Here is a 23,949-nt window from a genome sequence, read left to right on the forward strand (position 1 = left end):
TCACATCTGTCAGTGTAAGAGTGCAAAAAGTGACAAAGATTAAAGTCCAAAGAAATCTTTATTCAGTGCATTTTGCACTGAATAAAGATTTTTTATCTGTTTAAATCTACAATCCTGTGTCCAACACTTATATGACCTGACATTCAGCATATCTGAGCTGACTATTCAGTTTTTCATAGGCCATCCAAAGTTTCATAAATGCTGTGAATGCAGCTTGAATTATATTTTGTTCTCTCTGGGACATGAGTACAAATGGATATTTCTCAGCAAGGACAGCCAGCTGTTAACAGCTGCTGTGCTGTGGGAGCGTCACTGTTTTAGGACGTGTACAGTTTGCTGGTGGCCTCCAGGCAGATTTCAGCCAGAATATTAGTTTTAGTTGTAAATGTGTTAGCAGGTCATGATACAGTTGACAAACACACAGTCACACAAGACTATTTTTGAACACGTTTAATAGATTGTATATATTTGACACCAGAATACCTGGACACTTTATTTTTTAGAAAAAAGAAAAGAATATTAGAACATTTCCAGTCCAATGCTGCACAATTAAACAAGCTTGTGGAAGAAGAAAAAAAACAAAACACTATAGCATATGTAAAAACTATATATGCAACAGTGTACAATATATATACTACAGTGTTTTTCTCAAACTTCACACTGTCTTCATTCTTAAATAAAGGATCTATCTTATTTTTCATCTATGTCATTTTATATCTCTGCTACTATCAAACCTTGAGGCACTTAAACACTGCAAAGTGCTTTATGGATGCAGAGATATAGCTGCAGATTGCTGTTGTCCTATAGAATCTAATAGTGGTAAATACATTGCATACAGTGGTAGCAATCATATTTACAAACAGTGAGTCTAAGTCCCCCATGACACCAGTCCTATATTATCATCTCTGACATTGCAGTCGCTTGTAATATGTTATATTAAAAAAGTCAGATAGTTGTCTGATCAGCCTCCCTCTAACTGAAAATAATATATGAATATCTGTTCTTTTTAGGGAGACAACAAAACAATGATTCATTATTGCTTTTAAAAAATATGCATTTGTACTGCATACAAGAGGATTAAGGATATGTAAAAATAATTCATACAGGTATACAGTTTGAAATCTTAAATGCCAGAATTTAGAATTTTTTTTTTTTCTTTTCAAATTCTGATGATTTAAAACCTATTCAGGAATCTGAGGATTCTGACTTCAAGCTCAGATTTCACTGTACATATTTTAAGACATGTCCCTAACCTCTGTTATAGATGATGGATTTCATCCTTACAAACACAGTTACTGCTGATTTGTTTGGTCTGTACACTGCAGTGTTTCTGACAACATCTAACTCAGGTTTGGCACATTGAACATAAGGAACTGCTTGAAGGCCAAAGACGTGTCCAGTCTGCATACACTACACTGAATCTAACTCCTGTTTGAAACATGTAGAATGTAAAACATGGTAAACATGTGAATTTCAGTTAAAACTTGTCTTCAGTCAGAATTAGTCTGTTGTTACACAGAAAGAAAAGAAGAAAAAATTATATGAAAACTTAACACCACGGTAAAAAAAGGAGTGTGCTAGTGACTCTGAAGTTGTACAGTTGAGCTTTGAGCTAAATGCTAACATCACCATGCTAACATGTTCACAAAGTTAGAATGATGTTCACCAACTTGGTGTGGCAGCATGCTAACAGCTGAAGCTTATGGCAATGTTATGTTTTACAGTTCGTTTAGCAACATGTCAAAGTGGCTCCTGTGTCACCTGAGATCTTACAATTCATCAGAATAAACACATTTTCATGGATCCATTGACTATTTCTTAGATTAAAGTAATGGACTAGGAATTAGCCTACATATAATTTGCTTTAATTTATCTTGCTTTATATTTAACTGCCCGAACAATGCACAGTCAACATAAATATATCATCTTTACATCATAGAACACAGCATGCAACCAGGACACGTCTATATACTATCACTGTAGTAATGATATAACCAGTGGTCTTTCTGAGATGACCTTACAGTAACGGTGTTCAGGAAATAAGAAAAGGCAGAATGACAGCATCACTGTCAGCAGTGTCACTGTGAAACCAAAGAAAGAGGATTACAAGAAACAGAACAACTGGAGTCACAGGGCTGGACATTTTGGCATTTTCACACGTCAAACTCAGTGTGGGTAACCTGTTGGACTATGAGAAAAACAAGTTATGATGCTTCAATTGTTAAGACCACTATATTTATAATGATATCAGTGTGTTTCTATCTTTTTTTTACCCATTTACTAAACATCACATTCTGTAACTTTGTTCTTTTTATTTTTACCATTGACCAAAAACCACATTCTTGACCTAATTATATTTGGTAATCCCTCATAACACCGTTACCTTCCGCTCTGTTTACATATTGTTACTTAGACAATAGTATGCTTAACAAATATTGTGTTACTGCCCGAGGGTCAGATTAAAAAAATCTAAAAGTGAGCTAGATGTGTTCTTTTGAATGGAAACATCACACAATAATGAGATCATTGTTAACAATTATGACAGACCTATCTTGTAATTATGAAGTCATCAGTACATAACTGCAGATATTAGTTACTCAGACAAATTACAGATGTGATCACTTTGAGTTCTAAAATTTGGTCTTCCGTGTTTTTGTTTTATGACTAGTGTTTTAACTGTGAAATGTTAAGCAGCATTTTAATGATTTTAGGATATTATATGTGCTAAATTGTAAAAAAAAAGAGAAGGGAAATAACACTGGTATGGCCATTAAACATAATGATCTGTGTCTGGGACCAGTTTACTTGAAATACAATCAGTGAATAACTGTTTGAGCTTCAGCTGTTATTGACCTGACTTTAAACGGAGGTCATCCTGGACTTGAATACACCTCTCTTAGTGATCCATATTTACCTTCTCAAACAACAGATTACCCACAGCAGTCTGTCACAGTAATACAGTGACTCCAGACAGATTGCAGCCTCATTTACAGCAGGTATATGTCAGTGGTAAAGTGAAGTGCCACTGACAGTGACAGTGAATTCATGTCGATCATCATTTTTAACAGCATCTCATACAACAAAGTATACATTTACAAAAGAAGACTCTGGTAAATAAAAACAATTTACAATCACAAAATATTAAATCCCAGTGGCATATAGTCATGTATTTTCATTTAGAATAAGGTATGTGATAATTGTAAAGAGTAATGGCACTGTATTGTTTAAACCATTCTCTGTGCAGAAACAGTCTCAAGCTTTATACAGAACTACAGTGTGAGTCATTCTCTTCTTAATCGGTTGCCAGTATGTTGGCAACATTAAACATGAAGGCCTGTAATACAGAGTAAAAAAGCTTTCATTTTGACCTTCTTAAGTGGAAGACGATTCACAGTTAATAAACCAGTGTTAGCAGATGTGGGACATGGATTATCTTTGTGAGTGTGTTAGTTGAAACATGCTGCTTGCTGCATTCTGCATCTACTGTATCCTGTGTTATGCAGTAAAATAAGAGTCTTTGCTGTGCTACCAGAGGGAAGGCTGCTCACCTCATGTTCACTGAGGCATGTATTTTTGCACAAGGACTGGACGTTTGTATCTCTTGGGGCCTCTGTGTGCCTCACAAAGTGTTTCAGCATCTGAAACCACCGTAGCCACTGAAAACCCATCACACCACCCTCATGCAGAGACTAGCCAGGTTTGAGGATGAGTGGAAGTAAGCAGGGTTTTAATGTTTCTATCCACCTTGGTTCATTTTTCAAACACATTTGTCTTTCACTTTCTGTATTAGCAAACAGGTTTAACACAATGGAATTCTGACTGAAAGTGAGCACCAGTATCCCTTTCTGTACTTTTCACGTGTCGAAACTACAGACACAGAACAGAGTTCTTAGAGTGGGGTCAGGGAGGTAGTGGGACTCAGCCAGGAGGACGCTATAGCAATGCCTTTTATTCTCCTCCTATGGGTCAGGCCAGTTAGTGACACAATATGTTATGCCATCTAGTTTGTTTAAGTAATGCCACTTAAGTCACAGCCATAACCGATGGAGAGACGGATTACAGCAACCAGTAACTGTTTCTGAACCTGTCTTTGAATCCAACACTCCATAGTGATGTTTCTGTCCCTGTGGACCTTCAGTTCATGTCTTTGTTTTGAGAATAAAATGAAACATTTATAGTCACTATTTCTATACACTCATGATCAGGTTTGAGGACGATGATTTCCTCTGAACAATGTTGCAAGTCAGTGCTGTAGAACTGGTCTTGAAACATGCTCCCAGTTGTCTCTCAGTCGTGCATGTGTTTTGATTGTTCTTGCCTCACAGCAGCCTGCAGTTCTGCTGCCACCTTAACTGCTCTACAATGTCACTGACACAAGTTGATTTTCCATAGTGTCTTTTAACAACCAAGTGTCCTCCTTTTAGACAACTAGGTTTATATCCAGTAGTTAAAAGCTTACTATAGACTAAATTTGATTTTTTTGGGTCTCCATTTAAATTTAGCAATATCAGTCCTTTGACTCTGTCTCAAAACCAGCACATCGTTCGACTGAAGTGGTCTTACGTGATCTTGATTACAACCAGAGAGGTCTCCACAGCCATCTGGCAAAACTTGAAAACAACAAGCATAGGTAGAGCTGGTGGCTACAGTGAAGGCTGAGCTGTGTGGGAACGCCTTTTTTAGTGTCATTAATGTTGAGTTTGCAGACATGTTACAGACCAAACTGTTCATCTGGAGCAGCACAGTACAAACAGCCTCCAGTTCTTAAGTAAACACGGCAGTTTAAGCTTAAAGTAGTTTTATGCAGAGCTAGAATGGAATATTTATTCTGTGTATGCCTGCTGGTTCACCATGTAACCAATCAAAAGTTATCAAGAAAGTAAAAGTAATACAACTTTCATATCACAAATCACAAGAAACTAAATAGTTATTTTGGCATTTGAAAGCTGTGAAAACAGTAATTATCTGATAAAGCTTTATAAAGTTGTCTTTTCTTGACATATTTCAAAAGAGTATATATATGTGTCTGGACCATGAACATAACAGTGGTGGAAAGACATTTGCCCAGTAATCTGACTTGAATATGATTTTAATCAATGCCGACACATTATTCCCTGTTCTCATATCAATTTCATTCTTCTGCTCCTCTCTTCATTCATCCCTCCTGTCCAGTTTGCTCACACTATTCATTCTTCCCAGCATCTTTACAGTCTAACCAATCTTCTTGGAGTATTTATCACAGGCTGATATAAAATACAGCGATAGTATTTGTAGCTTACGTAAATCTTTGCCCAGTGTTAAGCAAAGGTGTCATTCTTAATGTTGATATGACTCCTCTCTGTCAGTGTATATACTGTATATCATATTGTATTTATCTTTTGATCTTCCAGTGTTAGTAATGGGGTAGATATGTCTGTGTCTGTGTGTGTGTGTGTGTGTGTGTGTGTGTGTGTGTGTGTGTGTGTGTGTTAGAACGCTGTGCTGGCTATGCTTCCTGGAGCGAAGAGTCTTGGTATACTGTCCTGAGACGTCTCCACATGTCTGTGGGCCATCTTCCCCTCCTCTCCTGCTCCACAGGATGAATGACAACCAAAAAAAAATGGAAAAAGTGAATAAAAGAATGGTCAAATGAATGAATCATCTCAAGAGATCTGTGTTGGAAAAACAGAAAACAAGAAAGATATACGTTTCTTGTTTCTGTCTTAATTATTGTCTTATGCCACAGACATGTGAGTAAATGGAATAAAAATATGAATGGAAATGAAGAAAATACCCAAAGGAAACATTATAGTCACCATGTTTACAATAATTATATACATAAGAAACAGTACGTGTATCATGTACAGGAATAAAAATACACATTTAAATCAGAACCCATTCAACCCACATCATTTAAGGGAATTATTTCTCAACAAAGCTTTTTGTTACTTTGATCATCACTACTGCCAGTTCTAAGAAAATTTGAGATAAATAAATTATCCATACACTTCATATCAACAGCTATTAGATGTCAAAGTCCCAAAGTACACTATTTTAGAACTTTAATATCCTTTAGTATCTATCATGAAGTCGGCAGTCTGCAAAGTTATTTCACTAACATGTGCATGTATTGAATGTGCTTTCATTATTTATTAATGTTGTGTCTATATTCATTGTAGTAAAGCAGATTCTCTCATTCTGATAAATCTGATGGTTATTACCGAGGACGAGCAGCGTTTGTTTGGCAGCATCTCGGACTTCCTCCTTGTCTGTCCGACAAAGATACACTAACTGGTCGATACTTTCTTTAGCCTGAAATGACAACAGATGGAATGTAGTGTTCATGTGAAAAATACATGCTGTATGACACAGTACAAACAAGCTGCACACACAAGATCGTATGACAGTTGTTTACCACTGTTATGCCATAAACTGGATCAACATTATCCTAAAATCGAGATTGCAACAGGTTAGGATAAAAGCCCAAAGTCTCTATTTGTTTCTACCTTCAGACAAGCTAAGGCCTTGCACCCACACACTCTGGTGTCCACTTTCTCATCCTCCAGCAGCTCCAGACAGCTGACCAAAGCCTGAGGGGGAGAACATTCACAGGGTCATGTCTTTGATTCGTCCAGTGTGAGGCTGCTGCAGTACACTTTTTACACTGTTACATTTAAGGTGTTTGTGTGATTAACACCTTATGATTAGAGCCCAATCAATACTATTTTTCATCTCACAGGAAAACAGTAGGGCTGTATATGCAGGATGGCAGACCAACCAAATAATGCTGAAAATGAGAAACAATTACGCTAATGTTACACTATCAACATATCCTGCTTGCAAGTTGGCCTTCCACAATGGTGTCAGTGAAATATTCAAAAACAGAATCATCAATATGACACAAGGGAGATCCATCATTTAAAGAGAGGTTAAAGGTTTAAAGTTATAAGAATGACGTAGATAAACAAAGAGTTTTAACATTTCACGGTAAATCTGGAGACATTCTCAGTATTCAGAAGAAGTATTCAGTCATTCAAATTACAGTTGAGTTCTAAAATATTCATAGTAAATGTTTTGCCACTAACATGCAGTGTTCACTCACCTGCTCTCTCTGTCTTGGCTGGGCAGCCAGGCTTCTCAGTACAGAGCTGGCAGATGCTGACACTTTGCCTCGTGGGTCTTTCAGTAACTTTGCCACAGCATGAAGTCCTTCTCTTCTCAGGCTACACTCTGCAGGACGCCGCAAAGTGTGAACGATCACGTCCAGGTCAGACGATGCCAGCCGCTGCACCAACCACACTAGTGGAGGAAGGTTATCAATGATTACTGCTATTCAATCAGAAGTTATGTTTTCTGCAGTTATTTACCTTTCTGTGTGTGTGTGTGTGTGTGTGTGTGTGTGTGTGTCAGATACCCTCTTCTGCCAGTTCAGTGATGTGTGTTTCCATGTCACTGATGCCGTTAGCCTCTACGTAACTCCAGAGCTGGAACAACGTCAACATCACTCCATCTCTGCTGCTGCCTCGCCGTGGTAACCTCTGATCCAGCACTCGCTCAATCAGACACAGGAACACTAGACAAACACACACGTGTGAACATGACACCTATTCTGACTTGTGCTGTGAGCGTGCACGCAAATACACACGCATGCATGCACACACACACGCAGCCCCCCCCCCCAACACACACACACACAAAGTTGTTGTACCTTTGTCAGCCATGCTGCTGACCATCTCTGGCAGTATGCTGGAGAAGGCTGTAGACAACGTATCCAGGAAGTCCTCAGCAGAGACGCTGTACTTGCTGCCCTGCCCCACACACTGTTGCCATAGTGACACAGCACCCAGGCACAGGCCTAACTGAGGTATCACTGTGAAGGAGAGAAGGTAAAAAGGGAGGAGAAGTTAAAGGATACGTATTAGTGCTTTTTCACTGGAACATATGCAGCCTGAGACTAATACTTAAGTGAATGATACTGCCTGTTGTAGGAGAGAACGGGGTAAGTCGAGCTAGTGGTAAGATGAGCAACCCCCTGTATCTAGGTAACCATAAAAGAAAGTAATCATGTGACCACAAAATTGTGTAGTGTAGTCGACAATACTCATTACATCTTTGACTGAAGCACATGGAGAGAGTGGTAAGCAAACCAGAGCAAAATGACAGATTCTTGCAAAGTGAATTCATCATGTTACTAAAGTTATCAGTCTTGTATCTGAATTAAAATAGAGATGTTTTTGACATTATTACATGTTAATTTAAGTTATTGTAAGCTACAAAACAAGGTAATAAACTTTACATAGCTATTAATCTGAGCTACTGTGTGAAACAGTTTTGTAAAAATAGTGGTTGTGGGGTAAAATGAGCCAATGATGTGGGGGTAAATTAAGATGGTCAGTCATTGTTCACTGCACACATACACACACATGCACTCGGGCGCACACACATACATAGATATGCATACATACACGTGCACGAACTCTTTGTGTCACTGTTACATGTTCATGTTGGATCACTGTTACAAGTTTTACAATGTTAATGTAATGAAAACCTTATTAAGTCACACAAACATGCTGTATGTACACAAAAGTACATGTACACATAAATTATTTCTGTAGCTAACACACAAAGATCACAGTTTAATCCTTCCCTAAAATGTTTGAGTAACATGTTGAACAACAGTAAACCTATATATGGTTTTACTTTAAGTATAAGTTTTTGCCTTTGTTAAATTGATGGCATGGATTTTATGTCATTCATATCAGTTTTTAATGGTGGCACCATTTACCCATAAAGGGCTCAATATCCCATCACTATGATCATGTAACTTGTGCCAACATTTCTGAATGGGTCATTGTTATGAAACCATAATAATTAGATAAGGTTCTATGGGTACACAACAACCGGAGGTATATATAGTAACTATTGTTGGACACAAATACACCAATATTTATAGAGAGAAACATTTTAAGACGGTTTCTCATGGAAGGCACTTAAAGGGATAGTTCACCCAGAAATGAAAATTCACTCATGATCTACTCAGCCCTATGCTATTGGTGTAAATGACCTCGTTTCGAGTCGAATATGAATGTCGGGGTTTCGGGACACTTGGACGATGCCACAGGAGCAGTATGGAGGCTTTTCTGTTGTTTCATTACATCTGAAGAAGGACTCACCATTGACTTCAATTGTATTGGATTCTCATCTAACCAAGTTTACCCCTGAGACTCCAGAAGTGTTCTGTGGACTTAAACACTTTACCCACCCCTCCATCAGCATAGTGGTGAGAAGATAATGAGTGCATTTTTAGATGAACTATCCTTTTAATGTGCTGCACTTAACATGGAAGGTGACTGAAATGACTGTGTAGGTAAGGGAGTAAAAACAATTCAACCTCGGGCAGGATGATGTGGCCTTAATTTTCACAATATTTCGCACAATAAATGTCTTGTTTTGATTTAAAGACTGAGCAGAACTCATGAGGAAGACAACTCCTGCTAAATAACTTAACATTAAACTCACCTGAAGTAGAACATTTAAAACAATTATATGTCTTATATACCTCCTTACTGTGCCAGAGCAGTTTATGAGCATTATGTCAATATGGTGGTGGGAGGAGTTTTCAGAAGCCATTTTAAAACCCTACAGGCTTCAGTAAAAGTATACTGAAAGCATCAGGCACAGAAGCTTTTTTTAATGTTTCCAAAATTTCGTACAAATAATTATTTATACAAACCCCTTCCGCGAATGTAATCCCATTTTATCCAGATTAAGCAAGAAATGTATTAGCATGACCATGTATAATTTTTAAATCCAATGTATTTGACATGTAAATTGCCATTTTTTGTGACCAAATTTAGATGATGTCATTTAGAAGGGTCATATTATGTAAAATATATCCCTTCACAAAGCCAGACTAGTTCAAGGATTTGGTTATTCTCGAAAATCAGCATGATTGTCTACCGTGTTGTGTTTTATTATGAAAGTCCAGATGAACATACACGTTGATTAAATAACAACTATAGACGACAATGCAGGTTTGGTTGAGCATGTTATGAATGCTCTCCATGTTTTAATTGTTGTCATCTTAAAGCTGTGTGCAGTGATGTGAAGTTGAATCTGTCTGAGAGCTGCAGTCCTGGATCCTACAGCTGCTGCAGTTGTGGTAAAAAGGGCCAACACTATAGACAACAGTGTAGTCAGTGGTGTGTTATATGTATTACTAGCTGATATTCTACCAGGTTCACTTCATCAAATAGCAAGCAGCAAGCACTGTACTTGAGGTAATGAGTCACTGTGTCTTTGTCATCAAGCAGCTTGTTGAAGAAGATGAATTTAATTTAATGCGTATTTGGTTCATCCTTGAATGTCACAGGGCAACACTTCATCAAACCACATGGAGGAATCCGAGGTAAACAGGTACTGATGTTTCCAGTTGTCACGCGCTGTCTATGGTATTGTGATTGTACTTGTGCATGTAAAAGTGATGGCACACGCACACACACACAGAAGAGCCCACACATGTGTACAGATACTAGTTAGTACTTACCTTCATCGGGCTGTCTGAGGCGTCTCGGGTTGTCCCTGGTGAGACGACGGATGTTTTCAAGCACTCGAGCCTCTCTCAGCAGTCGGTCTAAGGCGTACATTTCTCCACAGCGCAGAGGCCCAAACATACCCAGACGCTACACACATAGTGCCATGTATCAATTTACATATGACAGGTACAGTCATGTATAACCATCTGTCAAACAACAGTAAACATTTATAAAACAGTAATGTTGTCCTCTGTGCTCCACCTCATATTAATATGATCATGCAACATGTTTTTCAAAAAGCTGGCTGATCATATAATTTGTTTCCTTCCAAAATCTATTTCTACAAGATTTGTTAAAAGCATATGCTTATTGAAGCATTCTTTTTTTGTGATAGCAGGAGTAAATCTATCACAAATACTACTTGTTTTTAACAAGACATACATTTATAATTTAGATGTTCATTCAAGATTTTCTTGACTCTTACCAGCAACTGTGCATTGCAGTTCTTCAAGTGGACCACCAGGGAGCAGTCTAGAGTAGTGCAGCCTGTAGTGAGGGGGAGGGTGGGGGAGGAGGGGCTGTCCCAGCCTCTGTCCTGCAGAGACCTACACGCACGCACGCACGCACACGCACGCACGCACGCACACGCACACACACACACACACACACACACACACACACACACACACAGCGTTTCAGTGTGTAATAGGAAGCTGTTACTGTTTAATTCAGACACATCAGTTCAGCTTGCTTCAGTTGATCATTCCTAGAAACGAAGCTCTAAGCAACACAGGTTAACAGACAGCAGCAGGGTGGCCAGGTGTGTGTGACAAAACCAGTCCCATGGACAATCACAACTTGCCCCAAAATAACCCAACACTATCACAACCAGCCTGCTGACACACTGCTAGATGAAGATGATATCTTACACACATGTTGATGGTCACCAAAGAACTTTACTCGTGCTACTATGACATTGACATTTAATATCTCAACCACCAAATTTTGATTCATACATTCGTGTTCTCCTCATGGTGAACTGCAGTAACTCCCTCGGCCTTTCCTCAAGTGCCATCGTCAGGTTCAATTTCTTTCTTGATTTATGAACAAACGTGACGTTCCCATCAGTCCCTACTGTGGCTTGTGTTCCCTTTCCAATAAGCAAATGTCACCATATTAAACAAATACATTTTTTGCATACCCACCCTGCACTGCTGTGCATGAGTACAGTTAGAGCAGAACATCTAGAATGGCTGTGCAGTCTTAGTCTTCTTTAGTTTTCATTGCTAGTGTTGCATGTTAGAAACTAAATTACATCACTGCAAGGTGAATGATGGCAAATGGTTTGTGATATTGAAGTCATATTTCAAGGTGGTTATGATATTGTGTGAGTGCGTGAGGTTTTCCTTCACGTCACAGCTGCACATACAACATTTGTGCTGCGCGAAAGTGATGGTACCCTAAAGCTCCACTAGATGGCAGCAAGATCCTGCAGTGACTGAGATTCTTCAACAAATAAAGTTGTACAATGAGAGGGTTGTTTATTAGGTTATTTATTTGACCCACAAGGAGGTCTTAAGCTAAACCCATGTATGTAATATATGTTCATGTCAGAATTTGTGCTCATGAGAAGGTCGATTGTTGTGTTTGAGTAACATTCATCAGTCATTGAGCAGCACTGACCTGCCATTTCTGTTCCTCTTGTCACTCCTTTCCTCCTCATCTTCCTCCCAGTCAGACATGTTGAGGAAATCAAAGCTGCCCAGAGCTGTTTCCACTGTGAGGCTGGCCACACTGGGTGAACGGCTGTGCCTTCCACCCTAAAAACACAGACACACACAGAAACACACACACACACGCACACGCCACACACACACACACACACACACACACACACACACACACACACACACACACACACACACGTGTGTCCATATTTAGATTGTGTATCAGTAGTCAGCTATGTCTTAAGATGTACACAGAACAGAGCACAGATACAATATACATATGTCTTCACACACACACAATGGATCTTGAAGAGAAAAACAGCATGCACAGTCACACACTGCAGAGATCTACCTTGATTTGAAACACAACAACACAGCACACCCAGGGTGCATGTAAAAAAATAGATGTATGCATTGTGTATATTTGTATTTGTGGGTGTTTGTGTGTGTATTTCTGGAATTTTGTGACATCACTTAAGGGATATGGACTGGAAATATCCTGCTCTTTATGTAGCAAAAACAAAACATTTAAAACATGTGTATAATACATAAGACAAAAGACAGTTGACTGTAGTGTACCTGTATTTTTTCCTCGATGACACACATTGCATGTACTTTTTTTGAGTGTAGTTAAAGTTACTCTAACTCTGGAAGTATCTCTTGTTTGGCACACATGTTCTGTCCTCACCTTCAGTGTAACCTGCAGCAGCTTCAGCTCTTGCTCCAGTAGTTGTAACTCAGGGAACTGTCCCCTGTAATCATCCAGAGAGGAAACTACAACTGCCAGGGCATCCTCCAGCCCGCAGTCCACTGGACCATCACCCTCTCTGGACAGACAATCTGCATCTGCACATGGCATCTCCTCCTCCACCGACACCCGCCGAGCTGAATATGTTGCATCCCCGCTCTCTGGGACTATGTTGCACTCGAGGTGTGGGAGTGTGTTCATTTGTGATGGAGGGCTAGAGTTCATTCCTTCAGTCCTAGGGGAGAATGATGTGAGGACAGAGCTGGATGTATCCTGTGGCAACCTGATTGGATGTTGATCTGTGACATCATTCACTGTTGTGTTTTCTTCGACGACATCAAGCCTCCTCGGTGACATGTCAGTGTCTGTGGCAGCAGAGCTAGGTAACTCAGGAGTTCTGCTGGGCAGCTCCATTTCAATGTCATTGATGGAGATCCCAGAGGCCAAAGAAATCTCCTCCCCTGATTCCCCAGCTGACCTATCCGTTAACACAATACCATCGGCGCTGCTTTCACTAATGTGGCTCAGAGAGCGCGAGTAACTGTGTGAGGTGTGGCTATTGGTCACCAACCCATCCCCTGTTGCAGTGGGAGACTGTTTCCCTGGATCCTCTTCCTCACTGTCAGGTTTTGTCATCTCAGTGGCTGTCCCCTTGTCCTCTTCTCTGTGAATGAGTTCATAAATCAGTTTAATTATTGATAGAACACACAAAATACCAAGCATTTTAACACATCCCTGTGTATTTGTAACTATATTTAAGTATGAGAATGTAGAATGGGATTAAAATGAAATCTCCAAAGTGAATACTACCTGTTGCTCTCTGTTGGGTGATGGGTGGTGTTGGCAACCTCACTGACGGAGCATACCATATAGGTGGATTTTGGAGTTTGGGAGGAAGAGTCTCTGAGGCTGAATGAGATGTCAGGCTGAGGGGAGGATCTTTCTGTTGCAGTTGGCTGAATCTCTGGTGTCACCACCACTGCCTAGAGAGCCAGAGAGACATGAACCCATGGAGTCACCAGGAGACACAACGCAACATTGCAGTAAAGAAACACAATTGGGTTCTACAGTGAAAAGATTATAAATGGTAAATGGTCTGTATTTATATACCGCTTTTCTAGTCTTGATGACCACTCAACACACCTTACAGTACAGTTTTTGCCATTCATCAATTCACACAAACCTTCATACAGTGCATGTATATGCAGCATGTTTGGGGTTGATTATCTTGCCCAAGGAGACTTCGACCTGCTGAGCCACCGCTGTGGCTTTTGGCAGGTCAAAGTTAGGAAAGGAGATCAGTAGTCTCCCTTCTTCCCCACTTAATTCTTAGTCCAGTCCTTAGAGCTGAAAGATTTGTTTGTATGACACCAACTCTGTGAACCATTCTAAGAAAGAGGGTTCACCTGGGTTCTTCCTGTTTCAGGTTTGCTCTCCATCCTCAACACCAAACTGCGAACTTTTGGAGACAAAGCCTTCTGTGTCTCAGCCCTCTCCCTCTGGAACTCTCTCCCGGCCGAAATACACAACACTGAATCCCTCGACATCTTCAAAAAAATCCTCAAGCACCACCTCTTCACTAAGGCCTTTGGCCTCAGTTAATGCCCCACCCTGCTGTTTATTTCTATCTTGCTGTGTACTATTACTTTTTTCTTTTCTTTTCTCTTCTGTTTTGTATTCACAGACATATGTAAAGCATTCTTGGGTCCTGTGAAAGGATAATAATAATGGCTTGCATTTATATAGCATAAATGCAAGCCATTATTATTATTGTTATTATTATTTACCACCATCACACTGGTCTGAATAAAACCCTTGGCTCCACAGTCGGATCCTATTTGCATATAGTTAAGAACATATATCCTCAGATTGCTTTTTATACGTTCATGAACGTTAAACCAAGAGTTCTGGATCAGCATTGTCTCTTAGCTTAATTCTAAATAGTCTGGAGAGGTCAGGTAAGATCGACTGATGTTATAATTGTTATTATTGTTTATTGTTTATACTGGAAAATTGAGGGAGTGAGCAGAATCCAGTCATCTCTTTAGAATGTTAACTGTGTCGAGGTCACATGTTACAGAGAGTGAGGCTGAAAAGTAAAGTAATGTGATGTAATATGGGGCCCTGGGGCACCCCCTCTAACACCCTGAGACAAAAAAGCCTGTATAAAAATGTTAAACATAATTTAATTCTCCGTGCCCCGGACACACTTTTATTTACAGCCAATAGGAACTGATCTACGTTTTCTAAATCTAATGTGATTGGTCGACCCTCGACGCTGTCTCAGGTACATCAGTCGTCACTAAGTTACCTCTGCTACGAGCTGACCGGCTTCAGGGGAACTTCGACAAATCCAGTAATTTCTTGACAAAAACACCCCAACAAGAAAAAAAGAGGATAAAGGACCCAACCAGATTTACAGATTCAGCAGCAGGTGAAGAGTGATATGTGTTGTGTTGTTTGAGTTGAGTCTGGCTTCAGTTTGTTTAAACCAACCCTGCCAAAAAAAAATGTTGCTTCCCCCAAATACATTTTATCACCAGCTGCTACTGCATACAAGGTATAGTTTTGTCTTAAGAACAATCACAGATCACTGTATGTTTCAGAGCTACATAGAATCACGATCAGTGTGTAGTGTTTGTTGTGTGTTACCTTATGATGTGTCGAGTTGCGTGGACCTCCTGCAGATAGCTGAGGACTAGAGGAGTCATCAGAGGATTCAGAAGAATTTGACCACGCTGTTCCATTCTCTAACTCTTCATGACGACGCAGCATGTTCTAAAACAGAGGAGTGTTGTTTAAAAGGCTGGACAGATGAAGAAACTGTTGTAAGTGGACAAACACAAACAAGTTTGATTATAGAGGTGAACACATTCAGATGCCAAATTCACCTATCGCAATAGTGTCTTCCAGATGGCTAACAAAATGTTGTTGGAGGATATAAGTGACTGAAGTATATATATGCTGTACCTACTTCTAATCCAGCAACTGCTTTTCCCTCTGCTTAATACTTTTATGCCGTGTCTATGCCTGTCAGGTTACTGAACATGGTCAGTGGGCTTCAAACAAAGAGCTCAACAGATAGTCTAACAGCGTCTGACTGCTGCAATTCGATGAGAATATCAAAAGGCGTCTATAGTAACTTTTGAAACTGTGACATTCAGGGTCATGTCGAGCAGTGTACATAGGTTTGAAAGGAGGTGGGCTGTGAACTCCTCTCTCAAGCTTACTTTTTGCCATTCTGCATAAAACTACTTCTATAAGACATAGAATTCTTGGGCGGAGCTCAGCGATGGAGATGTTTTTGCTGTCATGTCGTCCATCTTTATACACAGTCATTGGTCTGAACCACTGTGGTTCTGCCACAATTAATAATTTTTCTGTTGGTAAAAAAAATCTAGCAGCCTCTCAAGGTTAATAACGTTATACTCACCAGAGTAACTGTTGAGATCTGAGAACATGGCAGCATCATCAGAAACAAACCAGTAGTTACTCCAGATTATCTAAACCACCTTACTTGGAGTTTAAAAAGAAACTGAGAACAGCATGATGCCAGTAATGACTCCTTGATAAAAGTAGTCTTAGTCTGTGAGGGGCTCCAATAGCTCCATTGGCCAGAGAGAAGTCATGTGTGTGCAGACCTTCAGTTTGATCAAACACTACAGCAGCAGAGTTCCTTTTCCTGCTCTCAAACTGGAGCTGAGCTGACAGTCACTGAAATCAGCTGCTTAGCTGTTTGGAAACCTTGAATACTGTACATACCTCATGGCTCCATGAGGCTCAAAACAAATGGAGACTACTGTTCTAGGTTTCTAATGTACTACACTATCATTACTGCCACTAGTCAATAAGCCAATGGGATCTACATTTCTACAATCTGCTGGGTTCTACCCCACGAAGACTTACTGCAGTGGGCTGTCTTGTTGGTGACTTGTCACTACAGGAACAGCTCTGGCTAAGTGTGTCTCTGAAGATGTCCAACAGCGGCCAGTGCTGCCGCCTGGTCAGACTCCGAGGCAGAGACTGGATGTCAGGGTAGCAGCAGGTGGAATTAAGTGCAATAGAGCTGGTTAGGGACCAGAGATTATTGCCTCAACTCACTCTACAGTGACTAAACTGTCCTGTTGTCCATGAGTGTACAGCCAGTTCCAGAAGTGTGGTTATAAATTCTTTGATATGGAATAGAAATGCTTTCTTCTTCAATGTCTTTTTACAACAGTCACCTGAAATCTATAACTCAGCTTACTTGGCATAGCCTGATAATTTCTCAGTTGTCTGCACCTCTCTCGTTACAGGGAAGAAGAAATAGGAATATGGGAGAACTCACATAAAAGGCTTGTTCACGTAAGGACGGCGTGTCAGGTGGACTCTGGTTGAAGATTGTTGAGAATCTCTTACTGACGGTCGGGGGCTTGTTGACAGAGCTCGCCATTGACCCCTGATCATCTTTATCAAAAGGACTGACAGAAGGGGGGTGCGAACAATAAATACACACTTTAGTTAACACTTTAATGATTAAATTAACAAACAAACACTCAGTGCACTGTTCAATACTCTGACAGCTCAGTTGGAAAAACTTACTTCCAGGTGACTTCGAGGCTTAGCTTAACAGTTCCAAGGTCATTAATATCCACAGCAACTGTCTGGGGCAGTGCAGCAAACAGATCCTTAGTCTCACAGGAAATACTTCCTACAACCACGTGATTGGCTAAGCTCTTCAGCTCTGTCACCTAGGAGACCACAGAAATATAGTTTGATCAGGCTACTATCGTCTTCGGCCAGTGTATAGTTTTTTATCAGTGGAAGCAGTAACATTATCGTCCCTACTGAAAATGTTTCATTAACCTAATTCACCCTATTTAAATAATTTAATCTCAGATGAGTAAAAAGAATGCAAAAAGAGAGCGCCAGCTAGCGGCAACAGAATCGTGCCACAAAGATATTTACTATCACAAGAATCACAAGGACAACATGAAGAATGCATGGGCAATTACATTTCATAAGGTGTATTCCAGATCACAATGCTTTCATTGACCTATCAGAACTAAGTCTAAAGGGAAATAAAACCAGTAAAAGACAGGCAGAAGACATCGAGAGGGACTGACCTTCACAGAGAGGAAGTCATTGACGAGCGGCAGCAACACCATCTCTTCACTGTCCCACACCTGCTTGGAATTGATCTCTATTCTGCCTCGGAGCTTCCACCGCTGCCGACCGTACCTCATAAAGATCTGACACACACACACACACACACACACACACACACACACACACACACACACACACACACACACACACACACACACACACACACACACACACACACACACACACACACACACACACACACACACACACACACACTATTGAAAACTGGACAAAAATCAACTAAACTAACGCTGATGATTCAGTTATACAAAATGGAGAGATTGAGATCAATCATTTCATCAAATTCAGAAAGTGAACAAAGGCATAACTAAAAGTTTAAATAGATTACATGGTCATCAAGGAACCGTTCAACCTTTCGACCTTCCATCACTGTGCAAGAACTTCACATGTGAAACACAGACTGAGCGCACACAAACAATAAAACATAAAGAGAGCGAGAGAGCGAGAGCGAGAGCGAGAGCGAGACACTCACTTCATACTGGTCACCAGCACATAATCTGGCAAATCCAGCCAGACCTGAAAGACAAACAGAGACAGATACTGTATGTACAGGTTTCTCATAGACTCAAACCTATTATTATTATTATGTGATATAAAAAACAAAATCAAAACAATTATTTACTGTGATATTAGATAATAAAATCAAAACATAACTAGACAGGTATACTGGGGTACTGGTATTGATAAGGCAAATCTGTGCCAAATATAGGAAAATACTGGAGGATGTAAAGAATGTGCATATCTAATTTTAAGGGACTACTAATAATGTACTTATAATGTTACTATGATTGAGATTGCACCAAATTCAGTACAGTCCATTATGAGCATATCAAGGGGGATATGGAAATTGGGTGAGCGACTCGCTCCCCCCTTATAACTGAACTGAATTATTTTGTAGTCTTCCTTCTCCACTACCCCTTGAACAAATTTCACATAGGTCAATATTGATTGCTGGTTAATAAAAAACAAACATAAAATCAATTGAATCCCATTTCTAACATCATGGTGCTCGAAAGCCTAAATATAGTATCTTGCTGCAATAAATACAATGAATTAACAGTGTTTAGGAGTGGCCAAATTAAAAAAAATTCTCTCAAGGCGTTCCCGAGATGGCCGAACTGACGCACAAACCAAAAACATAATGCCGGCAGCCACTGGCTGTCACCGGCGCAGAGGCCTACAAAAATGGAGGATGAAAGGAAGGAGGAAAGAGTAAAGACACGTGGGTGAGCTTGCCGTGAATGTTAGATTCTTACCTTTCATCTTAATGTGGAACTCCCCCAGCTGGTTCTCCAACTCACTCTCCAACACACACATGTTCTAAAGACAGGATTAGGACAAAATTTAATTTATTGTAAATAACATGCCTCAACTACAGAGTATTTATTTTATATATCATCCCCATTAACTGTGCAATTGTTATCTCTCATTACTCTTAAATACCCTATCTCCCACAAGGATTACTATACATTTACTATTTCTCTCTCACCGATTTGAATACTATGTTCACACTCTCCAGTCCTTTGTCTTACCTCAGTGTACTCTTTGTAGCCTTTGTTGGCTTCTGTTAAGCTCTCCCTTGCCTCCTTACTGCTTAGAGAGGCAGTGTACGCCTTGACCATCTTGTCAGCTCCATCCCGGAGTCTCCTCTGCAGGCAGTAGGCTTCATATAGCTCCTCGATCTGTAACAAGAGGGCCAACAGTTTACCCACTTCATCTTTCCCTCCTATGCAGAGGAAAGAGAGGCCAAAAGAAATCATTACAAAACTGTCCACAACTGAGTCTGGTCAGGGTGACAGTCAGGGAGCCCTGACTGTGTTATAGAGCAGAACTGCAGAGCACATTTTCAAACACACACTGACATTTAAAAATGCCTCTATTGACCAATATGCATAAGCTTTGACATGTCTGCAGTTGAGTAGCTCTACTGTCTGATTTTCCAGAATGAAATACAGTGAGAAAGCTGCAGACACACAGCAATGCACCAACCACACTGTGGTGTCCGTCTGTACCTGCTTTTACCCCAAGTACAGGAGAAGGACAGATCCAAGCAGGGTTCTGACAAACAGCCAAAGACTGGATCAAGATTCGCTGAGCAACCCCAGGTTCCACAGTAACTGACTGACTGACTTAGTCACTGACTGACTGACTGACTAACTAATTGACTGTATAATTCACTCACTTACTCACTAACTCACTCGCTGACTGCCTTACTGACTGACTGACTGACTGACTAACTTACTGACTGATTCACTGACTGACTGACTAACTTACTGATGAATTCACTGACTGACTGACTAACTGTCTAACTCACTGACTGACTCACTGACTCACTAACTGACTGACTAATTGACTGACTGACGGACTAAGTGACTGACTGACTGACTGACTCACTGACTAACTCACTAACTGACTAACTCACTGACTGACTGACTAACTGATTCACTGATTGACTACTGATTACTGTTTGTAATGGGGTCAGGGATCACAGTGGTCTTACCTTGCTGAGGTGAAACTCCAGTCGTCTTATGTACCTCTCAGTCACCTTCACTTGCTGTGAGAGTGAAGCACAGAGTCACATCCCACAAATCAGCACAGACTGAACTATTTTCACATTGTATCAACCAAAGTCAATTTATGGCTCAGGCTGCAAGAACAAATGAATTTAATACACTGAAGTGTGTTAAAATGTGTAAATGCATACACAATACAACACACTATTACTTGAATCTAATTTCTTTTTTGGATTGCTGTTAAACTTCGAAGACTTCCTACATATGTTTCAAATTAAAAGTCTGCCAAAGCTGCGGGGGGCTTTCAATGTGAAACTTCTGTGCAGGAAGAGCTGAGGATAGTTTAACAGTAAAAGTGACTGGACAGAAGAAGTGGTAGAGAAGAGAAAGTAAGAAGAGCAGAGTGGTGCCTATGACATGACTGTTGTATTCATTCACTTAGTGCTGTGGTAAACACAGTGACGTGTTGAGGTTACATCCATAGCAATTAAAAGAAAACAAAATTATGAATGCATACTTTAAAGAGGTACAGACTCAGAAATAAAGGTCTGTCTCTGATAGAGCTGTTGTACAGCTTCTTAGCAGCTGAGGTAAATATTGAAGAACTGATAGTAACTCACCTTGTCTAGTTCATACAGGAAACCCTTAGGAAGAACAAAGCAACGAGTTATTAGTATTTTTCACATTTTAATTAAGTGGCAGCACAATGTGTTTTATGGTCCCAATGTTTGAGTAGAAACATCTACTCCAGCATCACCAAGTGGTTTTACTGTTGGAAAAAGACGCTGGCAACAAAGCTACCACTATCAGCCCTGGCTAATCCCAATTTTATCAAGAAAGTTTTATCTCTACCCTATAATAAAGGTAGTGTAAAGACAGGGTCAGTTACTTTCTGATCTAGAAGGAATAATGTCCACTGAAGGATTGTTTATAACCTTTTTATGGATTTGTCACCAGGACAGCACCCAATAGGATGCTGCATTGGTCAGCAGTCAGTCACTAGGTTTTTACTGGCTCTCTCTGTGTCTTTCCTGTCATTCCACCACTGCCTGTGCAACACTACCCATAGCTACCAGGAAGTGTGTAGGAGCTACCCTCTTTCTGTTTTGCTTGGGCAGTGTCAGATGCACTTCCTTTGACCTGTAAATCAAGACTTCATTTTTCTGTGAAATTTCAATCCCACTGACATACAGAATTTCATAGTGAAAGAAGGGCTTATAAGGAAGCAATATAAACGAACATGGTGCCATTATTAAACAAAAAATTTCAGGCAGTTACCAAGATGTCAAGAATGCTTACAGTGCAGATTTAAACAGTGTTACGTTATCAACATGCCAAAACACTCTCACCCAAAAGTCAAAAAGTGAAAAAATAATTCAACAAAAGGAGACTGTGAAGCAGACAGTGACGTGTCAAGACTTGACGTACCAGTCTGGAGTTCCTCTTTGATTCTTTCATTTGTCTGCTGAGGTTGTCCAAGTCCATCTGATGAACCTGCAGGTAAGACCTGAGCACGCACGCACACACACACACACACACACACACACACACACACACACACACACACACACACACACACACACACACACACACACACACACACACACACACACACACACACACACACACACAAAGAAGAAGAAAAAGGAGAAGAAGAAATGATTTAACTCTGCACCTGACTGTGCCTCATGGTTAACCTATTGTTCTGCTCATCAGGAAATGACATATCCACCTGGCACCTAGAACAATTGACACATTTGATCATTTAGGGCTATCAGTAACCCAAGGTCATAATATTTCTCTCATTAAACCCAAAATATCAAAAGGCATTACATCACAACTTGATCAACATTATTGTGAAGTTTCATGAAGAAATTCCAAATGGAGTTGGATTTCTGCTCTGGAATCAAAATTATTATGTATACACAAAAATACTGACCACTATGTCTCCCTGTATGATATGTCAGGGGGTTAAATATGAATTACATGTAATGTAATGTAATGTAATGGTAATTGGAGCTGACTCAATGGCACTGTCCACCTGAATACTGTGTGTTTCTAGCCCAGCGAGTTTAAAGCAATAGCTCAACATTTCTGCAGTCATAACTGGGGGCTAGTGCTTTCTGTTTCCAGTCTTAGCCTGGTATACTAAAATGACAGATCATTGCTTCATAGTTAACAGACAGAATCATACTATCGTCTTACTATTGGAAACAAAGTGAGTTAGACTGTTTTCCTAAATGTGGAACTAATCCTTTAAATTCAAACCAACGAGCTATTGATAATGAAGATCCAACATTTGGTAATGGTGGAGTAAAAAGGCAGAAATATCTGTGATGAATGAATGAATTGACCATTTAATGGGATCTTTAAGCCTTATGTTAGCATGTTACCCACTATTTGCAGTCTGTTTAAAGTCTGTGAAAACCTTTCCAAACAGACATGGATGATGTTACAAAATCCAATCAGGTGGATTTATTATCAAATGATGACATTTCTTCTTCTAGACTTCAATAGTACGAAGTGGGAGCACAGTACTAGAACTAAGACAGAAATATTAGTCCCTGCAGCATTGTGTGTGTGTGTGTGTGTGTGTGTGTGTGTGTGTGTGTGTGTGTGTGTGTGTGTGTGTGTGTGTGTGTGTACTTACTGAAGGCCTTTCCTCAGTGCCTCATAGACCTGATCCAGTCGCTCTGGTTGAGGAACCTTTGGTGGTGGGTTAGACTTGGTGGACATAGTGAACATCCTGCTGGCTCTGCTGGGCTTTCTACTAAGACCTGGGGTGCTGAACACCGAGAGGTTCCTGCAACATCAGCAGCACCGGCTCATTACATGAAAACATTACACTGAAAAATATATTTTTAACATTTTAAATAATCAGTAATGAAGGGGAAACTCTCCATGATGTACCGACTTTAAGTTGGATGTTGTTGAAATTAAAGTCTCTTGTTTTTTACAAGAGATGTTAGAGGATGTTACATGATATAACAACTTAAAGTAACATATTGTGAAGCATTTCTTGTAAAATAGTTTATATATTTATATATCTCTTTTCTAGTCTTGATGACCACTCAAAGCGCTTTACAGTACAGTTTTACATTCACCCATTCACACACACATTCACACAGTGCATCTATTAGCAGCACTTTGTTGTTCTATGAGGGGTAATTCGGGGTTCAGCATCTTGCCCAAGGACACAGTTATTTTGTAATAACTGAATAATTTGTAATGTAATTAAAGAAGTTAATTAAAGAAATTCTGTACATTAAGAAATAGTA

At 39.9% G+C, this 23,949-nt stretch overlaps 1 protein-coding gene across 2 annotated transcripts in view; it reads right to left on the reverse strand.

Annotated features, from left to right (window-relative positions):
• Positions 1 to 435: 435 nt before the first annotated feature.
• Positions 436 to 23,949, reverse strand: part of ripor1 (RHO family interacting cell polarization regulator 1) — a 61,863-nt gene continuing 38,349 nt past the window's right edge. For both annotated transcript variants that reach the window (XM_047339901.1, XM_035157220.2), the window contains exons 3-24: positions 23,322 to 23,474; positions 22,100 to 22,178; positions 21,292 to 21,315; positions 20,659 to 20,712; positions 19,691 to 19,840; positions 19,415 to 19,478; positions 18,631 to 18,674; positions 18,095 to 18,220; positions 17,571 to 17,719; positions 17,317 to 17,449; positions 15,642 to 15,767; positions 13,800 to 13,972; positions 12,930 to 13,653; positions 12,198 to 12,334; positions 10,999 to 11,119; positions 10,526 to 10,661; positions 7,688 to 7,849; positions 7,394 to 7,552; positions 7,082 to 7,278; positions 6,486 to 6,569; positions 6,201 to 6,291; positions 436 to 5,566 (exon numbers count right to left, since the gene is read on the reverse strand). In XM_047339901.1, the coding sequence (XP_047195857.1) occupies positions 5,469 to 5,566; positions 6,201 to 6,291; positions 6,486 to 6,569; positions 7,082 to 7,278; positions 7,394 to 7,552; positions 7,688 to 7,849; positions 10,526 to 10,661; positions 10,999 to 11,119; positions 12,198 to 12,334; positions 12,930 to 13,653; positions 13,800 to 13,972; positions 15,642 to 15,767; positions 17,317 to 17,449; positions 17,571 to 17,719; positions 18,095 to 18,220; positions 18,631 to 18,674; positions 19,415 to 19,478; positions 19,691 to 19,840; positions 20,659 to 20,712; positions 21,292 to 21,315; positions 22,100 to 22,178; positions 23,322 to 23,474 (3,184 nt within the window). In that variant the 3' untranslated portion in view covers positions 436 to 5,468. The remainder of the gene's footprint in view (positions 5,567 to 6,200; positions 6,292 to 6,485; positions 6,570 to 7,081; positions 7,279 to 7,393; positions 7,553 to 7,687; positions 7,850 to 10,525; positions 10,662 to 10,998; positions 11,120 to 12,197; positions 12,335 to 12,929; positions 13,654 to 13,799; positions 13,973 to 15,641; positions 15,768 to 17,316; positions 17,450 to 17,570; positions 17,720 to 18,094; positions 18,221 to 18,630; positions 18,675 to 19,414; positions 19,479 to 19,690; positions 19,841 to 20,658; positions 20,713 to 21,291; positions 21,316 to 22,099; positions 22,179 to 23,321; positions 23,475 to 23,949) is intronic.

Source organism: Hippoglossus stenolepis, chromosome 5, assembly GCF_022539355.2.
Source record: "Hippoglossus stenolepis isolate QCI-W04-F060 chromosome 5, HSTE1.2, whole genome shotgun sequence".
Lineage (NCBI taxonomy): Eukaryota > Metazoa > Chordata > Actinopteri > Pleuronectiformes > Pleuronectidae > Hippoglossus > Hippoglossus stenolepis.